General features: G+C 36.0%; 2 protein-coding genes across 2 annotated transcripts; both read right to left on the reverse strand.

The window, feature by feature from the left end:
- Positions 1-1538: 1538 nt before the first annotated feature.
- On the reverse strand, positions 1539-3372 carry LOC131802280 (prisilkin-39-like). Its single transcript, XM_059122247.1, has 3 exons — positions 3215-3372; positions 2819-3155; positions 1539-1928 (listed from the first exon to the last, which is right to left on the reverse strand). The coding sequence occupies exons 1-3, from the start codon at positions 3224-3226 to the stop codon at positions 1654-1656; spliced, it is 624 nt and encodes a 207-aa protein (XP_058978230.1). The 5' UTR covers positions 3227-3372; the 3' UTR covers positions 1539-1653.
- An 8068-nt stretch (positions 3373-11440) lies between these two features.
- On the reverse strand, positions 11441-14767 carry LOC131802319 (DNA topoisomerase 3-beta-like). The gene is made up of 6 exons (XM_059122385.1): positions 14532-14767; positions 13695-14439; positions 13430-13630; positions 12778-13372; positions 12070-12721; positions 11441-12007 (listed from the first exon to the last, which is right to left on the reverse strand). The coding sequence occupies exons 1-6, from the start codon at positions 14620-14622 to the stop codon at positions 11706-11708; spliced, it is 2586 nt and encodes an 861-aa protein (XP_058978368.1). The 5' UTR covers positions 14623-14767; the 3' UTR covers positions 11441-11705.
- Between the last annotated feature and the right edge of the window lie 788 nt (positions 14768-15555).

Consider the following 15555-nt stretch of genomic DNA (forward strand, 5'->3'; position numbering starts at 1 on the left):
CTTATGTACCCTCATCTTTACACTCTCAAAATGAAACTTCTGTATAATTTCTGCAAGAAAAGAAACCAAACTTTTTAGTTATTTATTTCTAGTAAAAAGATGCATTTCCTAAATTAAACAACTTTTTTCGTGTTGTCTGTAGTGAACATTTGCAAAAAAGTAAATGTAAAATGTTTATAATAAATTAAAATAAATTAAGTAATAAAGTACATTCAATTATTTCTAAATTTATAATTTAAATATAACGGCAAATGCAGTTCAACAGTCAATTTGCCATAAAATATTTTATTTTCATTTCCTGGTTACTCTTCACAGTGGCAACACTGTTTGTTTCTAAATGTCGTCAAGCCACCGTGAATACTTGCCATAAATAAGAAGAAGATAGTATTTTCTGTGAGCTGTCATTGCCATTGTTTTTCATTGTACAGAAAAAAACGAAAAAAAAAATAATTTCTTGGTGTTTTCCTGCTGAAAAAAGTTAAAATATATAATATTTCTACAAAATGGGAGCCTCATTCTTTCCAATTTTATTCTTTACTGCCGTATGGGCTGGAGTTGGTATTGGCTTGCCCATGATGACGCCAAAAGGGCCACATCAAAATCTAATACGCTGCACATTAATGTTAACGGGTTGTTGTTGCTGGCTTTTTTGGTTATGCTGTTACATGGCCCAAATGAATCCTTTGATTGGACCCAAACTAAATCAGCATACAATTTTCATGATTGCCCGTGAATGGGGTAACTCTTTGAAGGAAGGTTAAACAGTGGAAGGCGGAAACGTAAACATATAAAAACAGCTAATCCGAAATTTATGTACAATTAACCAAATTTACTCATTAATTTATCTCATTTGCATTGTGTTAGTCATTAATTTTAGTTACTTTTCTCCCCTCATCTTTTCTTCTTATTTCAAAATCAATTTTTTTGTTTAATATGTATGTTATCGAAAAATAACACTTGATATGTACTCTATCATTCCATGTATGTTGCCCCCTTTTGTTAGTTTAATCTATGTTCCACATATGTTGGTATGTTCTTTATTGCTTGAGAATGTATGACTATCCCCTACCCCTATTGTCCACCCACATTTTATGTCATTTCCTCTTATTTAGTGCAAATTGTTAAACTTAATCGAACTATAAAGAATAAAGAAATAGAAAATCTCATTTAAATTATATATGTATTTAATTCCAATTTAATATTAAAATGTTATTGTGAAATATGTAAACAATGTTAATATGGCAGCAATAAATTACCAAAATATTGTAAAAAGGAATTCTGGTATTTTTTCAATGAAGAAACGAGGGTGTGTACAAGAAGTAGAATTTGAGCTCTGACAAAGAAATGTCTTTTACATTATTAACGACCACAAAAATGTATACAATTCCGATTTTACAAATTAAATCGAATCAGTTTTCATCATAGATTGATAGATAGGCAGACTTGTCTCTTAAATATTTCGAGGGAAAGATTGAAACCATTTAGTGGCATATTCTAAAAACATTTATTAAATAAAAAAGTGGAAAACGCCTTAGATTTTTTTATATATATTCATATTTTAATTTATTTTGCGTAAAAAAATTATTTTAGAATTTGATCTAAATTGATTTTGAACTTAAATGAGAGAGTCAGACTCTCATTTTGGTTTTGCTTTTAGTAAACAGTACCGGTAATGCCGGGACCATAATTGTAACCAGCACCGGCAACAGGTGGTACATAACCGGGTGTACCCAAGGCACCCAAACCACCACCAACAATGCTGCTGCCATAACCGCCGGAATAATAGCTAGAAGGATAGCTATTGTAACCATAAGTGCCACGACCATAAGGATAGGCACCAGCACGATAGCTGTTGTAGTATGTGCTGCCATAGGGATAACTGCCGCCGGGATAGTAACCATTATAGCCTGGATAACCAGCATAGCCATCTAAAAAGGGGTAAAACATAAAAAATTAATTTTTTTTTTTTGGGAGGGGAAAATATTTTGAGGTCATGTTCAAATCTTGGGGATATTATTCTTAATAATATCTCAAAGGAAATCAAAGTTGGAAAGGTTTCCACAAAATATTATTGCATAACTGTTTAATAAAGACTTGGAAATGATAAAATCGCATCCCTGATGTCAATGCCTATCACTTCCACTGAAGAGGTAAGGACACTGATGCAAGGAGTATATCCATACTCCATTTTATTATACCATATAAAATTTGTGGATAATAAATATAGGAGCTGCCCCTAATTATCGAAATAGCATCAGAAGAGATTTTATTGTTATAACACTATCCAAAATTGACTACTCTATATACAAAGGGCTGTCTGGAAACCCATGTTTCAAACAGAAGATTTACAGAAATTGCAGAAAAGCAAAATACAAGTATCTGACGTCATCGAACTTTTCTGAGCAGAAATGCCAACCGAGACGGAGAAAAGTACAAGGATTTGAAATCTTTGAACTTTTCTGAGATAAAATTAAAAAACAGAAAATATTAATAGGGTGCTACGGAAGCTCCATAGACATTCTTCCATTTTTAATACAATTGAAAGATTGCAGAACCTTGAAACCCGCATGTCCCGGTCACAGAAATTAATCTAAAGAGGGCCTTATTTGAAACTGTAGGTTTAGATTTTTAATAACACGATGAAATTATAGTAATGAAGACCATGTGAAGAAAGTGTAGAAATTGATTATTTAGGATGAACTGAATGGACCTTGAGATCTCCAAATAAAATTTGATTTATGTTAAGAATTTAAAAAAATTCAAATTGAATGAAAGTAACGGCTACCCTTGCTTCAAACATTTATTAAACACAACTTACCCAATCCCAATCTGGAGTTATAACCGGCATAACCGCCATAACCACCGTAGCCGGCATAACCGCCATAACCAGCACCGCCCAGGGCTCCACTATAGGCACCTAGACCAGCACCATAGCCCAATGTTGTCGAATCTAGACCTCCATAACCACCATAGCCTCCAAGTCCGCTATAACCACCTACGTATCGCTTGCCTTGATGTTTTTCCGAATAAGGATTCAAACTGCTGGCCGATGCCGATAATTGATCTTGCGAAGAATTTTCTGATGCAGCAGCAATCTGATCATCTTCAGCCCTTACAAAAACAGCAAGGGAACAGGCAATAACAGCGCAAATGATCTAAAAACACACACATATACACTTTAGCATTTTTATCCTTTTTTATGGGATTAACTTACAAAACACTTCATGTTGGCTTTGAATAAAACAAATGGAGATTGGCAACTGTGGTAATCCGTTCAAATTCACAAAAGCTATTAACTCTAAAACTACTAAACAGCTACTAATACCTAACTCTGGAGAGTCTATAGCTTTTATAGCCGGTCAATTCCGTTTGCCATCATCACAATATTTACCTCAAACAACTCAATGCGCGCAAAAGCATACAGCAAGAATCATTGTTCATTGAGCATCGGCAGCTTGTACATCAACAGCTTGCAAATAGCTGTTACTAGCTAAGCCACTTGTTAAGGGCCGGACAGACACCAGTGAACAATGACCATTCAGTAAGGCAACCCAACGATGTGTATAGAATCTTATTTTGTGGTGAGTAAACAACATTGTTGTATGGATGGATGGTGGGGGATGTACAACGCTCACAATTCACTGCGACAGGTGAGAGTGCCTGGCTAGCCTTTTGCCAGTAGTCTCTGAATTATGAATCAACCTCAATTTTTTACGGGCAATAAGTTTTGAAAATCGTTTTTGATTTGTTATTATGCTCTAATGTTACAATATTGAAATATAGATTACAGGGAGTGGTTTAAATTATCATAAATTAAAGGAATTATTGTAATTAATTAGTTGGGAATGTAATTATTTAATTGATTCCATTACTGGCTGACAGTAAATTTAATAAAACAAATAAAAAACACTTGAATTTTACTTGGGTTTAAGATAAAGATGCCGGGGTGTCAATAATTCAACGAAGAGACCCACCCTTTGGCTCAATGCAATTGACTTAAAACTTTCTCATGGATTTAATTAAAAATAATAAAATATTGGATAAGTTTATATTAAAGGACGCTATTTTGACCCGTTTAACAACTACCTAAGTTTCAAAAATATTTGTACTGGAAAAAATTGCTGGACATGTTTATTAAAAAAATCAGAAAAAAAAAACAAGTAAAATAGTTTCTGGATTCCAGAGTTGCAAGAATGTAAAACTTTTTACTACGATAACCGATTTTTCCTTTATGATATCGAAAAAATGCAAAACTAGTAGATTTTTGCAGGTTCTGGAACAGAGCAAGTATCAGTCGGTTTTGTCGACAGATGTATATACCCGGTTGGCCAATATTGAACTATTCGTATCTGACCTAAGACTGTTATAATTATTACAACTTGCCAGATTTGGACTATATCAACTACTTCTTATACTTTATATTAGATACGCGTAATTTTTCCTAGCCATATGGCTGAGGGTATAAAAATCGATGTTTATTTCTATGTCAGAAGCTCTAAAATTCCCTACAAGCATTGCTAAAATTTAAATTAGCAATAAGTCCAATAGAACCCAATATTATTCTCTCCAGTCGTACGCAAGTAGAAGTGTTTACCATAAAAAAACTTCACAATTTGTAAGCATTCATGCTAAATTTTAAGTAGAACATTTCAAATTGATCTGATTAGATTTATTTGTTTATTTTGCAAGACATTAAACTTAAATTGTTATTTTAATTATATCCAATAACAATAACAACAGCAACAACAAGGGAAAAATGTGGTGCATGTACAACAAACCCCATAATTAAAGAATGCAATTAAAATGATTCAGTGTTGGTTTAGAGTATTGAATATAAAATGTCTCATTTGGCAGGCGATTCAATTAATTTCGAAAAAAGGTTAGACTATTTTTTATTAAATACTAAACATATTTTATTGTATATATATATTGCAGATTGCATATAAAAATGTAAATAAAGATTTATTTATTTAGATTTTTAAAAATCTAACAAATTTCTAACAAGTCTTCATTTTGGGGTTAGGTGAAGAAGAAAACCCCTAATTAAGAACTTAAAACAGCAATTGATTACGAACTTATTCTAAATATCGCTAACCCCTACTCATGTCAAATTTGAACCTCGGCCAGCTGCAAAAAACGTTTTTTATTCCTTTATCTCATTTAGATTTTAGATTGGCATTTAAACTTCTTGGGCCAGAGATTTGTTAACTCACTTCAAATAAGATTTCCCCCCAAAAAATTAACACCTTTTTAAAAATGTCATAGACTAAACGGTTAGTTCCATTATTTTTGGCTACAAATACAATTATCTTCCCGAAAAACAATTCACCGCCAGATTTTTGTTTGACTACCTCTGATGATGGCTGGCGGTGGTGTTACAAACGATTTTATTGTATGACAATTATGCGAAACAAATTGTTGTTGTTGTTGCTATTTTTAGTATTAGTAGCAATAGCTTTTTTTTTGTTTGAATGAGAGTTCAAGCAACGCCTAAAACATGTTAAGATTTCTCATTCGAAATCTATGGCAATAAGTTAAGGGCATCGGGTAACCAAAATATACCCCGGTCGTATAAACAAACCAAAATAGAAAAAAAAGAAGCCAACATTTTTTTTAAACATGAACAGCTAACACATTTGTTGAAAAACAATTGATGTGAAAATCTTTTGGTTATTAGTTAATAACTTTAATGGAGGGTGGTATAAAGAAGTAGGAAAATACGATTGCAAATTAATAGTCGGATTAAACCTACAAATATAAGAAGTAATTTTGATGGTATTCATTATTGATCTGTTCCACAACCAGCAAGATTTTTTTTTACCACAAAAACCTTGCTTCTCTTTATTATATTGAAAAAATAATATAATAGAATAATATTTAAGCTTATTTCGGATCTTTGCACATATGTAGTATGTACGTATATTATCCACTGTCATTTGCATTCTATAATATACTAAATTTAATAGAAATACCTCTTTATATACACACTTGCTCACATAAATTTAACTATTACTGCCACCAGCACCCCCATTTTACAAATTGAGGTTATGTGAACGAAGTGCGGTCATTGAATCAGGTAATACTTGAAAGGAAAACACAAATAAACCAGTAAGGAAAAGTCAAAAGTCGGGCGGAACCGACTATATGATACCCTACACCGCTATGCATATTTAGTAGAGTTCCCGTAACAAAAGAATTTATTTGAAGTAGGTTATAGCACCTAACAACATTTGGCTTTAGAGCAGTTATAGATTGGTTTCAGAGCGAACTAATATATGGGAGGCATATTTGGTTCTGAATCGATTTTCACTAAATTTGACGGAGAAATTTTAATCTTTTATACCAATAACATTGCTATAGAGGGCATGATATCGCTTCTAGAAGGATTATATTTGAAATATATATATATCGGAGCCGAGATCCATAAAAAGGGAAATGTGGCTGATATTAGCCATTATTTGCACAATAAACCTGAAATCGTATTAAGGATATATATGGGAGCTATATCCAAATCTTAGCCGATCTCGCTAAAATTTTGCAAAGGTATTTCCGAGCTCTATGAGATATCTGGTACTAAATATAATTGTTGTTGAATGCATATTACGAATGTTAGGGACTAAAACATCAAATCGGATGAAGCATATATATGGGAGCTATAGCTATGTCTGAACCGATTTTCACCAAATTTGATGTACTTGCTTCTAGACTGAATTCGGTCGGATGTACCAAAAATCAGGACCTTTGGACTGATAATGGCCATTTGGTGCACAATTAACTCGAAATCGGTTGAAGATATATATGGAAGCTATAGCTATATCTTAACCGATTTTGTTCAAATTTGATGTACTTGCCTCTAGACTGAATTTGGTGGGATGTGCCAAAATTCTGGTCATTTGGACTGATATTGGCCATTTGGTGCACAATAAAAGGCAAATCGGACGAAGATATATATGGGAGCTATATCCAAATCTGAACCAATCTTGATAAAATTTGGCAAAGGTATTTCTGAGACAAATCTGATATCTGGTACCAAATTTCATTGTTGTCGAATGCATATTACGAATGTGTTGGACTTAAAAATCAAATCGGATGAACAATATATATGGGAGCTATAGCTATGTCTAAACCGATTTCGACCAAATTTGACGTACTTGTCTCTAGACTGAATTTAGTGGGATGTGCCAAAATGCAGATCATTTGGGCTAATATTACACATTTAGTGCGCAATAAAAAGCAAATCGGACGAAGATATATGTGGGAGCTATATCTAAATTTTGACCGATTATCTCAAATTTCAATGGGGTTCGTCCTTGGGTCAAACAAATGATTTGTGCAAAATTTTATTTGGATCGGTCAATAAATGTGACCTGTACTTTGTCTACAAGAATACATGGACAGACAGACGGACAGGTGGACATGCATAAATCGACTCAGTATGTGATACTATGTAGATCATAAAAAGGAACTATGGGTCTATCTCGTTTCCTTTGCCTGTTACAAAGAAGTGCTCAAATACATAATACCCCGATCATCTTGTTCGTGTAGGGTATAAAAACTAACAGAGACAACTCAAATATTGAGTCGTCGACGTCAGGATACGTCTAACGGATTTCTTGCCTTCAAATTCATAAAACAATGCGTTTTTTGATAAATGTTCCCAACTACAGGTTATTGAAAACGTTTAATGGGTCCTCCCTATGTTTCTTAACGCCAATAATCGAAAACTCATATCTGAAATTCCAAAAAACCCAATAACATTTAAGCACTCCAATCGTATTGCGTTTGAATCATCTTCTAGTTTCTAAAATTAACATCACTTTTATTGTACCTCTTTTCCTAAACTAAACGATCTCATTTTCTATGTAAATAACAGGTAATAATAATAAATTACAAAAAGAAATAAACAAAACAAAAATTTCAAATCTCTTAATCTCAATTCAACTTCAAAGATATTTTTTAGCAAAAATTTATTTATGTTATTACATTTGTTGATGTTAAACATCAAATCGACCAATTGTCCGGCACACATGCTTACAACCCACAAACTGCGGCCGTCGGTCGGTATGAGGTTGATTGTGTGACATATGTGAATGTACTGCTGTCTAGCTTAAAGTATCCATTGTGTTTTTGGTTGATCCCCAGCCCCCTTTTTTCTGGCTAATATTTATGTTTATAACATAATTAAGTACCGATTGAAATCATCAACATCATCATCATTGACGGCATCAAGATCACAGCTACATATATATAGCAAGTACGTCAATGGCTAGGTAATCACCAAATCACATCAAGATTTGCGTTTGGGGCTTTGGATTAAAAAGAGGAGAGAAGGGCAGATTTCTTAAAGGATGGGCAAATATTTTTTTGAAAATAATCCTTTAAATTTTTTAATATCTTCCATCTTCTAAAAAATTACATTAGTTAGCGACATTTAAGGGAAGAAGAAAAAGAATCCATTTTTCACTTGTTGTTTCTTCGATTTATTCGCCTATTCTATAATTCTGTATTTAATCTTTAAGTATTTGCGGCTGGGGAGCCAACAAATTTAAACTCTAATTTAAACAAAAAAGATAGAGTAAGATAAAGTATTTTATAGTAATGTGTCATAAAATATATATTTGTATTTGTATAATTAAGATTTTTCTATTTGGTAATATTACATTGTAATGCTATTTTTGGCCTAAAAAGGCTTCTGTGTTACGAAATCTTGAATAAATAAAATAAATAAAAAATAAATCTTTCTTACAACAGATTTTCATTAGCTAATTTTGCCAGCCTCCTTTATGAGGACGTATGGTATAGAAATGATAATTGAAATCCACTTAGGTTTCTAGATTCATATTTTTTAAGTCGTCTTACAATATTTTTAGAAAGCTATTACCTAGTCATTCTGTATTTCAGAGCTTAATGCAGACTTCTGCTTGATAATTTTATTTTAGCTCACAAAAACACTGCCGTCCTTCTGGACAAGCAATTGACGAATAAGCAGCGCAACAAATGGAAATCAGGTAGACATGTGGAATTGGAAGGACATAATTTTTGAAGGTTTGTTCCACTAGACGTGGGTCGACTGTGAAAGTAGTCAGAAATTGTTTTTTTTTTTTTTTTTTTTCAAAAATCGATGGGATCTCCTGAAGGTTTTCTCAGTTTTATATGGAGTCAGCAACTGGGGACCAACTGTGAATGTAGATAGCAATTGTTTTTTTTTTTTTTTTTTTCAAAAATCGATGGGATCTCCTGAAGGTTTTCACAGTTTTATATTGATTTACAACTGGGGACAAACTGTGAAAGTAGCCAGCATTTTTTTCAATGGGATCCCTTGAAGGTTTTCACATTTTTTTTTATCGAATCACCCCGAGTCAATGACCTCACTTTTGCATGCATGCCATTTTAAATGGCAGGTTTTGATGAAATAATAAAATATGCATCAAATTTTCTGTAGGAAAAATACCAAATTTGACATTGACCAAAGTGAAGGTTTTTGCAGTGCAACAACATACATATGTCTGTAGTGTGTGAGAGGAAAATGTGTCCATTGTTTGGGGTTAAAAACATACATCATAGGTAGAAATTGTGAGAACGTCTAATGCTTTGTTCTTCGTTTTTTTCATATTGTTCCAATGTCATTGATGTGGAGACACTTGATTGTTTGAAGGTTAAATGCAATGTTTTCCACAAACTACAGAGCGAGATAAAAAAACTGCAACAAATTCAAACGCCATAATTTTTACATATTTTTTTAAATTTTATTGAATGAAAGCAAAAAATGTCATATTTTAGAATAAGTTTAGATTTGTTCGAATTGATCTCCTTTGGCACGAATAATGGCCTTCAAACGGCCAATGAAACCGTTACACGCTGCCCGAATGTTGCTCTGCGGTATTTTGGCCCATTCCCGGTGAAGCGCTTGCTTGAGGTGATCGACACTTTGGAATTTTTTTTGTGGCAAGAATTATGGCCTTTAAAGGGCCAATGAAACCATTACACGTTGCCCTAATGTTGCTCTGTGGCATTTTGGACCATTTCCGTCGAAGAGCTTGCTTGAGGTGATCGATACTTTGGTATTTTTTTAGTGGCACGAATTATGGCCTTCAAACGGCCAATGAAACCGTCACACGCTGCCCGAATGTTGCTCCGTGGTATTTTGGCCCCTTCCCGGCGAAGCGCTTGCTTGAGGTTATCGACACTTTGGTATTTTTTAGTGCCAACCTTGCTTTCCAAACTTTTCCAGACACAATAGTCCAAGGGATTGGTATCCGGAGATTTTGTTGGCCATTGTGAGCTGTAAATGAAGCGAGGAACCTCATTTTGTAACCATTCTTGGGTGACGCGTGCAGATTGCGATGATGCTGAGTCCTGTTGGAATGTCCAAGGTCTGCGGCCAAAAAATGTTTGCGTGCCCAAATCCTTAAATACACACTCTAAAATATATTCGCGATAATATTTCTTCATTTATTCTGATGCCACGGTCAACTAATACTAGTGGAGAGCGATCATCGGCTGTTATGGCGACCCACACAATCACCATGGCCGGCGTTTGAGTTCTGGTGGCCAACCGAAGGTGCAAATTTTCAGCTGACCTCCTCTTTGGCAAGTAAGCACGATCATTTTGTTTGTCTACAAACTGCTGGACAACGAATGTTTTCTCTGATCGGAGAAAACCAAATTCGGTAGGTCACCTCTTTCGGCCAAGGGTAGCAATTCCTTAGCTTTTTTGAGTCTATTTTCTTTCTGTTGCGGTGGAAGTTCCTGCACTTTTTGGAATATCAATGGCCCATTTTTCAATATTTGCCGAATGGAATTTTGAGATATGTTCAGCTCACGAGCCATTTTTTTGCCACTGCGACGCTTCTTTAGTTTTCGAATCGAACAAGTCGCTTCTTTACTTTTCGAACCATTTCAGCTGATGTTGCTGTTGATGTTCTTCCGTCCACTTCCTTGACGTCGTCGGGCTACGCTACCAGTATCACGGTAACGAGCGATGGTACGAGTCTCAAAAGATTTACTCACATTTAAATGCTGGAGTGCTCTAACGATAGCCACTTGTGGTTTCCCAGAAAGAAATCACACTATCACGCTTCAATCAATCACGAATAACTTTTTTTTTCTGGAAAATTCTCACCGAAGTGCTTTTGTACGCCTGTAAACTATATAATGAACTATCACTGGAATATTTTTAACAGCTGTCGGACGAGTGCAATGACAGCAGTCTGATGGTGGTTGGAGTTTTTCATCTCACCCTGCTTTTCTTAGCAAATGTGCATAACAGCAAAAATGTTTGGTTTCAGGACCCAGACATTATCATAAATCTAAAACAATAATGAACAGAATCCTGTAAAAAAGGCAAAGCAATATTGACCTAAAAAAGCCCGCTTTAAACCAACCATCCCTGGGATTTTTCCTACCTTCGCTGCATTAACAAATAAATACTACATTTCCATTTGGGTTTTGTATATCAATCTTTTACTTATGTGTTCTATGTCTTATATAAAAAAAGAGAAACTACTTTAATAAATAGAGATTGAGTGGGCAGAAAATGCATTGACACAGATACATAGTATGTATGTGGGGGGGAGGGGGGCGGTTTGGTTTGTTACTTACAAAACATTCATTGTAATACAAACTAATATATATATTTTGCTTTATAAGTATGACTTAATGACAAAACCTAGCATTAAGAAATAATTCCCTGGCATATTTTCTTCTCATACAAAATATGCATCCAGTTGGGCCATTTTATCTTTGGGTTGCCTTGAGCCACCGCGTCCACCACGACCGCTACCACCACGGCCAGGTTTACAACCACGACCGCCACGCGTACCACCGCGGCCACTGCGTATATTTACAGGACGTGAGGCCACTGCACGATGTTTCTCCACCAGATTGGTGAAATCCGTTGAACAGAATATACAACCAGATTTTTCCTCCGAGCCGTCTTTGAATTTCGTTTTATCCGATTTATAGACAACATTGACGGTCTGGGCGCCACATTCCTCGCATTTTTCATCTGAAATGACAAAGGGATATTCATTAACATATTCTTGGAATCTTAGACTCTTGAACTCTTACCTTCCACCGTAATCTTGGTGGCCCCCTTAAAGCAATTAATTATGACATCACATCTATTGCAACCAACCTTCCAACTGGGCGCCAGCGTACAGTCAAGTACCAAAACTCCATGTTCACATTCCACACAGCCCGATATGCCCAAGGTGTTTTGCGAATGCGGGCAGGTGGGATGTGTACACGAGTTACAGCCGGCATTCTTTGGCATATCCCTGAAGGGAGGATGATTGTAACAATAGGGGCAAAAGGGATATGAACGCCCCTTGGCCCCGGTGGTAAATGCCAACAGTTCAAAATCGTCCAACGGGCATTTGAATTCACGATAAACCTTGACATTACCACCATTAGGCAGGGAATAGGTTTCATCACACTGAGAACAATGAAGGCGGGCAGGTTTGGATTGTATGTATTTCATGTAGCGACGACATTTGCCGCAACGTGAATGGGATTTCCCCGATTCGGCCAGGGGTGAAAAGGACACCTCGAACAGACTATCCATATTGGAAATATTTTTAACGAAATACAAAAACTTCAAACGGAATATTTCGATGGCATGTTTGAGTACGGCATGGAAGTCTGCGGAGCCTTTTGAAATCAGATTTAACATCTTTTCCACCTCTGAACGCATGGTGGGCAAGACCAGCTCAGGATCAATCTGAAAACAATTTAAGATTAATAGCTGACTTTTAAACAGAAATTACCTCTTCTTACCTTTTGATAACCATGGACCAGAACAATACCCAGTGTGGTGGGTATGAGTTTACGCCCACTCTCTATGGTCACATAGTTCCTTTGACATATATTATTGATATGCACCGGTATAGAGGCATCCGTTCCAATGCCATGTTGTTCCATAAGCGTAATCAATTCAGCCTCTGTCAAATAATCGGGAGGGCTAGTTTGACTTTCGGCCAAGCGTACATCGTTTATGGTCACCTTTTCACCTTGGCTAAATGTGGGTACAGCCTCATCACGACCAAATGCCAGCCATGTCATGACTTTGGTAAAACCGGGATCAACCAAGACATTGGCAGTGCAGGTGAATGTTTCGGTGGCAACTTTCAGTTTTACGGTTGTGGCGCGATATTTCAAATCCTTTGAAATGGTACCCAGAAAATGGCGGCATATAAAATCATAGACACGCCAGGTGTCGCGATCGAAATCGTTGCGTGTGGCCAATTTCATGGGGGTAATGGGGGGATGGTCGCCGCAGTCCTTGCCCTTGCGCGGTGCATTGAAGTCAGCCAATATGGCATGAGCCTCGGCACCAAATTCCGAAGAGGGTTTGAGTATGTGAAGAACGGCACTGTAAAATAAAGAAATTTATTAGAAAATTCCATTTTAAAAGGCTATTTGAGCCTACTTTAAATCGAAATTGGCTGGATACTGATTCGTTTCGGTACGCGGATAACTGATATAACCCTGGGTATAAAGGCGTTCAGCAATTTGCATGGCCTGAAAGGGTCCAATACCCAAACCTGAACTACAAATTCGCATAAGTTCGACGGTGTTTAAGGCCTGGGGACGTACCCGGCTTTGTTCCTTGGAGGAGACGCTTTCAATGCTATTAAACGCAAAGGGAGAATAAATTAAAAATAAGTTCCATCACTGATCTTCGCATTACTTACAGCCCCTCCTTTTGATTCTTTACCAAATTCAGCAGCATTGTGGCTATGTCCTTTTTAAATACCCTTCCACGATTCCATTCAAACGAAAACTCCGGTTGACCTGCCGTCAGCTGTAAATTCCAAAAACTTTCCGGTTTGAAGGTCTGTATATCATCGTGCCGTTTAACACAAAAACCCAATGTGGGTGTCTGACATGGACCGTAGGAGATTAGCGAGGAATCCAAATCACCATAACGTCCCTGAAAGAATTTCGTTTGAAATCTGGTAAAGGCACAACCAATACGTAAATCCAATTCCTGGCGGGCATCCACAGACTTGGCCTCATTCTCATTGGGATAACCCAATGAGTTCATGGCACCCTTAATATCTTTTTCCGTAATGGCGGAAAAATGAGCACGATACGTAACATTGCGGCTATAAACATTGTTTATAACACGCGATACACACTCCATGACTTCGTAGCAAATGTTTTCACCTTCCTTGTCGCAATCGAGCCATAGCACCAAATAATCACAACCCCTGGCCTCGTTGGCCAAAAAGCTGGGCATATGCTGTTTGGGATTGGCCTCCTTTTTCTCCGTCGGACAACCAAACAATTCTGCCGGGTCGACCCGGTCCCATGAGTTGTATTTGCCAACAAAATCCAATGACATTACATGGCCACACACCGATGTCATGCGAAACAGGGCCGGCGAACCCTTAAAATCACCATTCCATTCATGTGTGGAACATGAATTGGAGGTGCCTGAAAATCAAGATTGAGAGTTATTAAGAGAGTTTTTCTAAACTATTGTTCAATGTTTTCTTTGCATAATGACATCACTAACTAATATTAACCTTTTTTCGCATGACTCTTTCCATTCGACAAGATTTGCGCCAACGATGCTGCCAAAGATGGCTTCTCCGCCACCATCAACACTTTCTTCATTATGTCTGCGACAATATTACGGCGATAGTATTATTTATACAAACAAATTTTTTAATCTAATAATTTAATTTTCTATGTTTTGGATGTGTATTTTTTGCCAGAAACACCACCAGACAAACGAAGCGAAACGTTTATTTTTTCTGGCAGCGGCGGCTTCTCAGATGACAAGCAATCAACGGCGGCACGCTGTACTTTGTGTGTACTCTGTACTACAGCAACACAACAATTAAGGTGCTATTTACATTAGGCAAGTTTACTTTCGGCAAGTTTGCGTTTTGTTGGAGTGGGGGTAATTATATGTCTAAATTAATATTAGGCAAGCTTAATTCCGCTTGTTCGAGACAACATAAAGGTGAATGTAAATGAGAAAATTTTCGTTCTTTCAATTTTATTAATTTATATTATATACAAAATGTATTATTTATTATATTTTTATTTATATTTTTATACAAAAATAAAATTAAACTAGGATAGGAAAGGTCAAAAGTCGGGCGGGCAATTATATGATACCCTACGCCACTATGCGTTTTTAACAGAGCTCCCGTAACAAAAGAATTTATTTCAAGTACATTTATAACTTGCTTTCAGAGGAAACTAATGTAAGGAAGGCCTATCCTATTCTGAATCGATTTTCACTAAATTTGAAGGAGACCTTTTAATCGTTTATTCCAATTAACATTGCTATAGAGTACATGATATCACTTCGAGAAGGATTTTATTAAAATATGTATATCGGAGCTGATTTCCATAAAATGTAATCTTACGTCCCGAAATTCACTCCATTTGGACTTATATTAGCCATTATTTGCACAATAAACCTGAAATGGGGTAAGGGATATATATGCGATTTCTCAAAATTTTATGTTATTTTCTATACTTTTTTCGAAAAAAAAAAATAAAAATTGGAAACCTGGAAATGAGCCTAGGCACGAT

This window comes from Musca domestica, unplaced genomic scaffold (genome assembly GCF_030504385.1).
Source record: "Musca domestica strain aabys unplaced genomic scaffold, Musca_domestica.polishedcontigs.V.1.1 20, whole genome shotgun sequence".
Classification (NCBI taxonomy): Eukaryota; Metazoa; Arthropoda; class Insecta; order Diptera; family Muscidae; genus Musca; species Musca domestica.

Excerpts from the sequence above, each read along its gene's own strand:
- LOC131802280 (XM_059122247.1), bottom strand. Across the intron at positions 1,929-2,818 it reads TAACTCCAGATTGGGATTGG|ATGGCTATGCTGGTTATCCA; the intron begins GTAAGTTGTGTT and ends ACCCCTTTTTAG.
- LOC131802319 (XM_059122385.1), bottom strand. The coding sequence starts at position 14,622 with ATGAAGAAAGTGTTGATGGTGGCGGAGAAGCCATCTTTGGCAGCATCG. Across the intron at positions 14,440-14,531 it reads AAAGAGTCATGCGAAAAAAG|GCACCTCCAATTCATGTTCC; the intron begins GTTAATATTAGT and ends CTTGATTTTCAG. Across the intron at positions 12,008-12,069 it reads CACCAAGATTACGGTGGAAG|ATGAAAAATGCGAGGAATGT; the intron begins GTAAGAGTTCAA and ends TTGTCATTTCAG.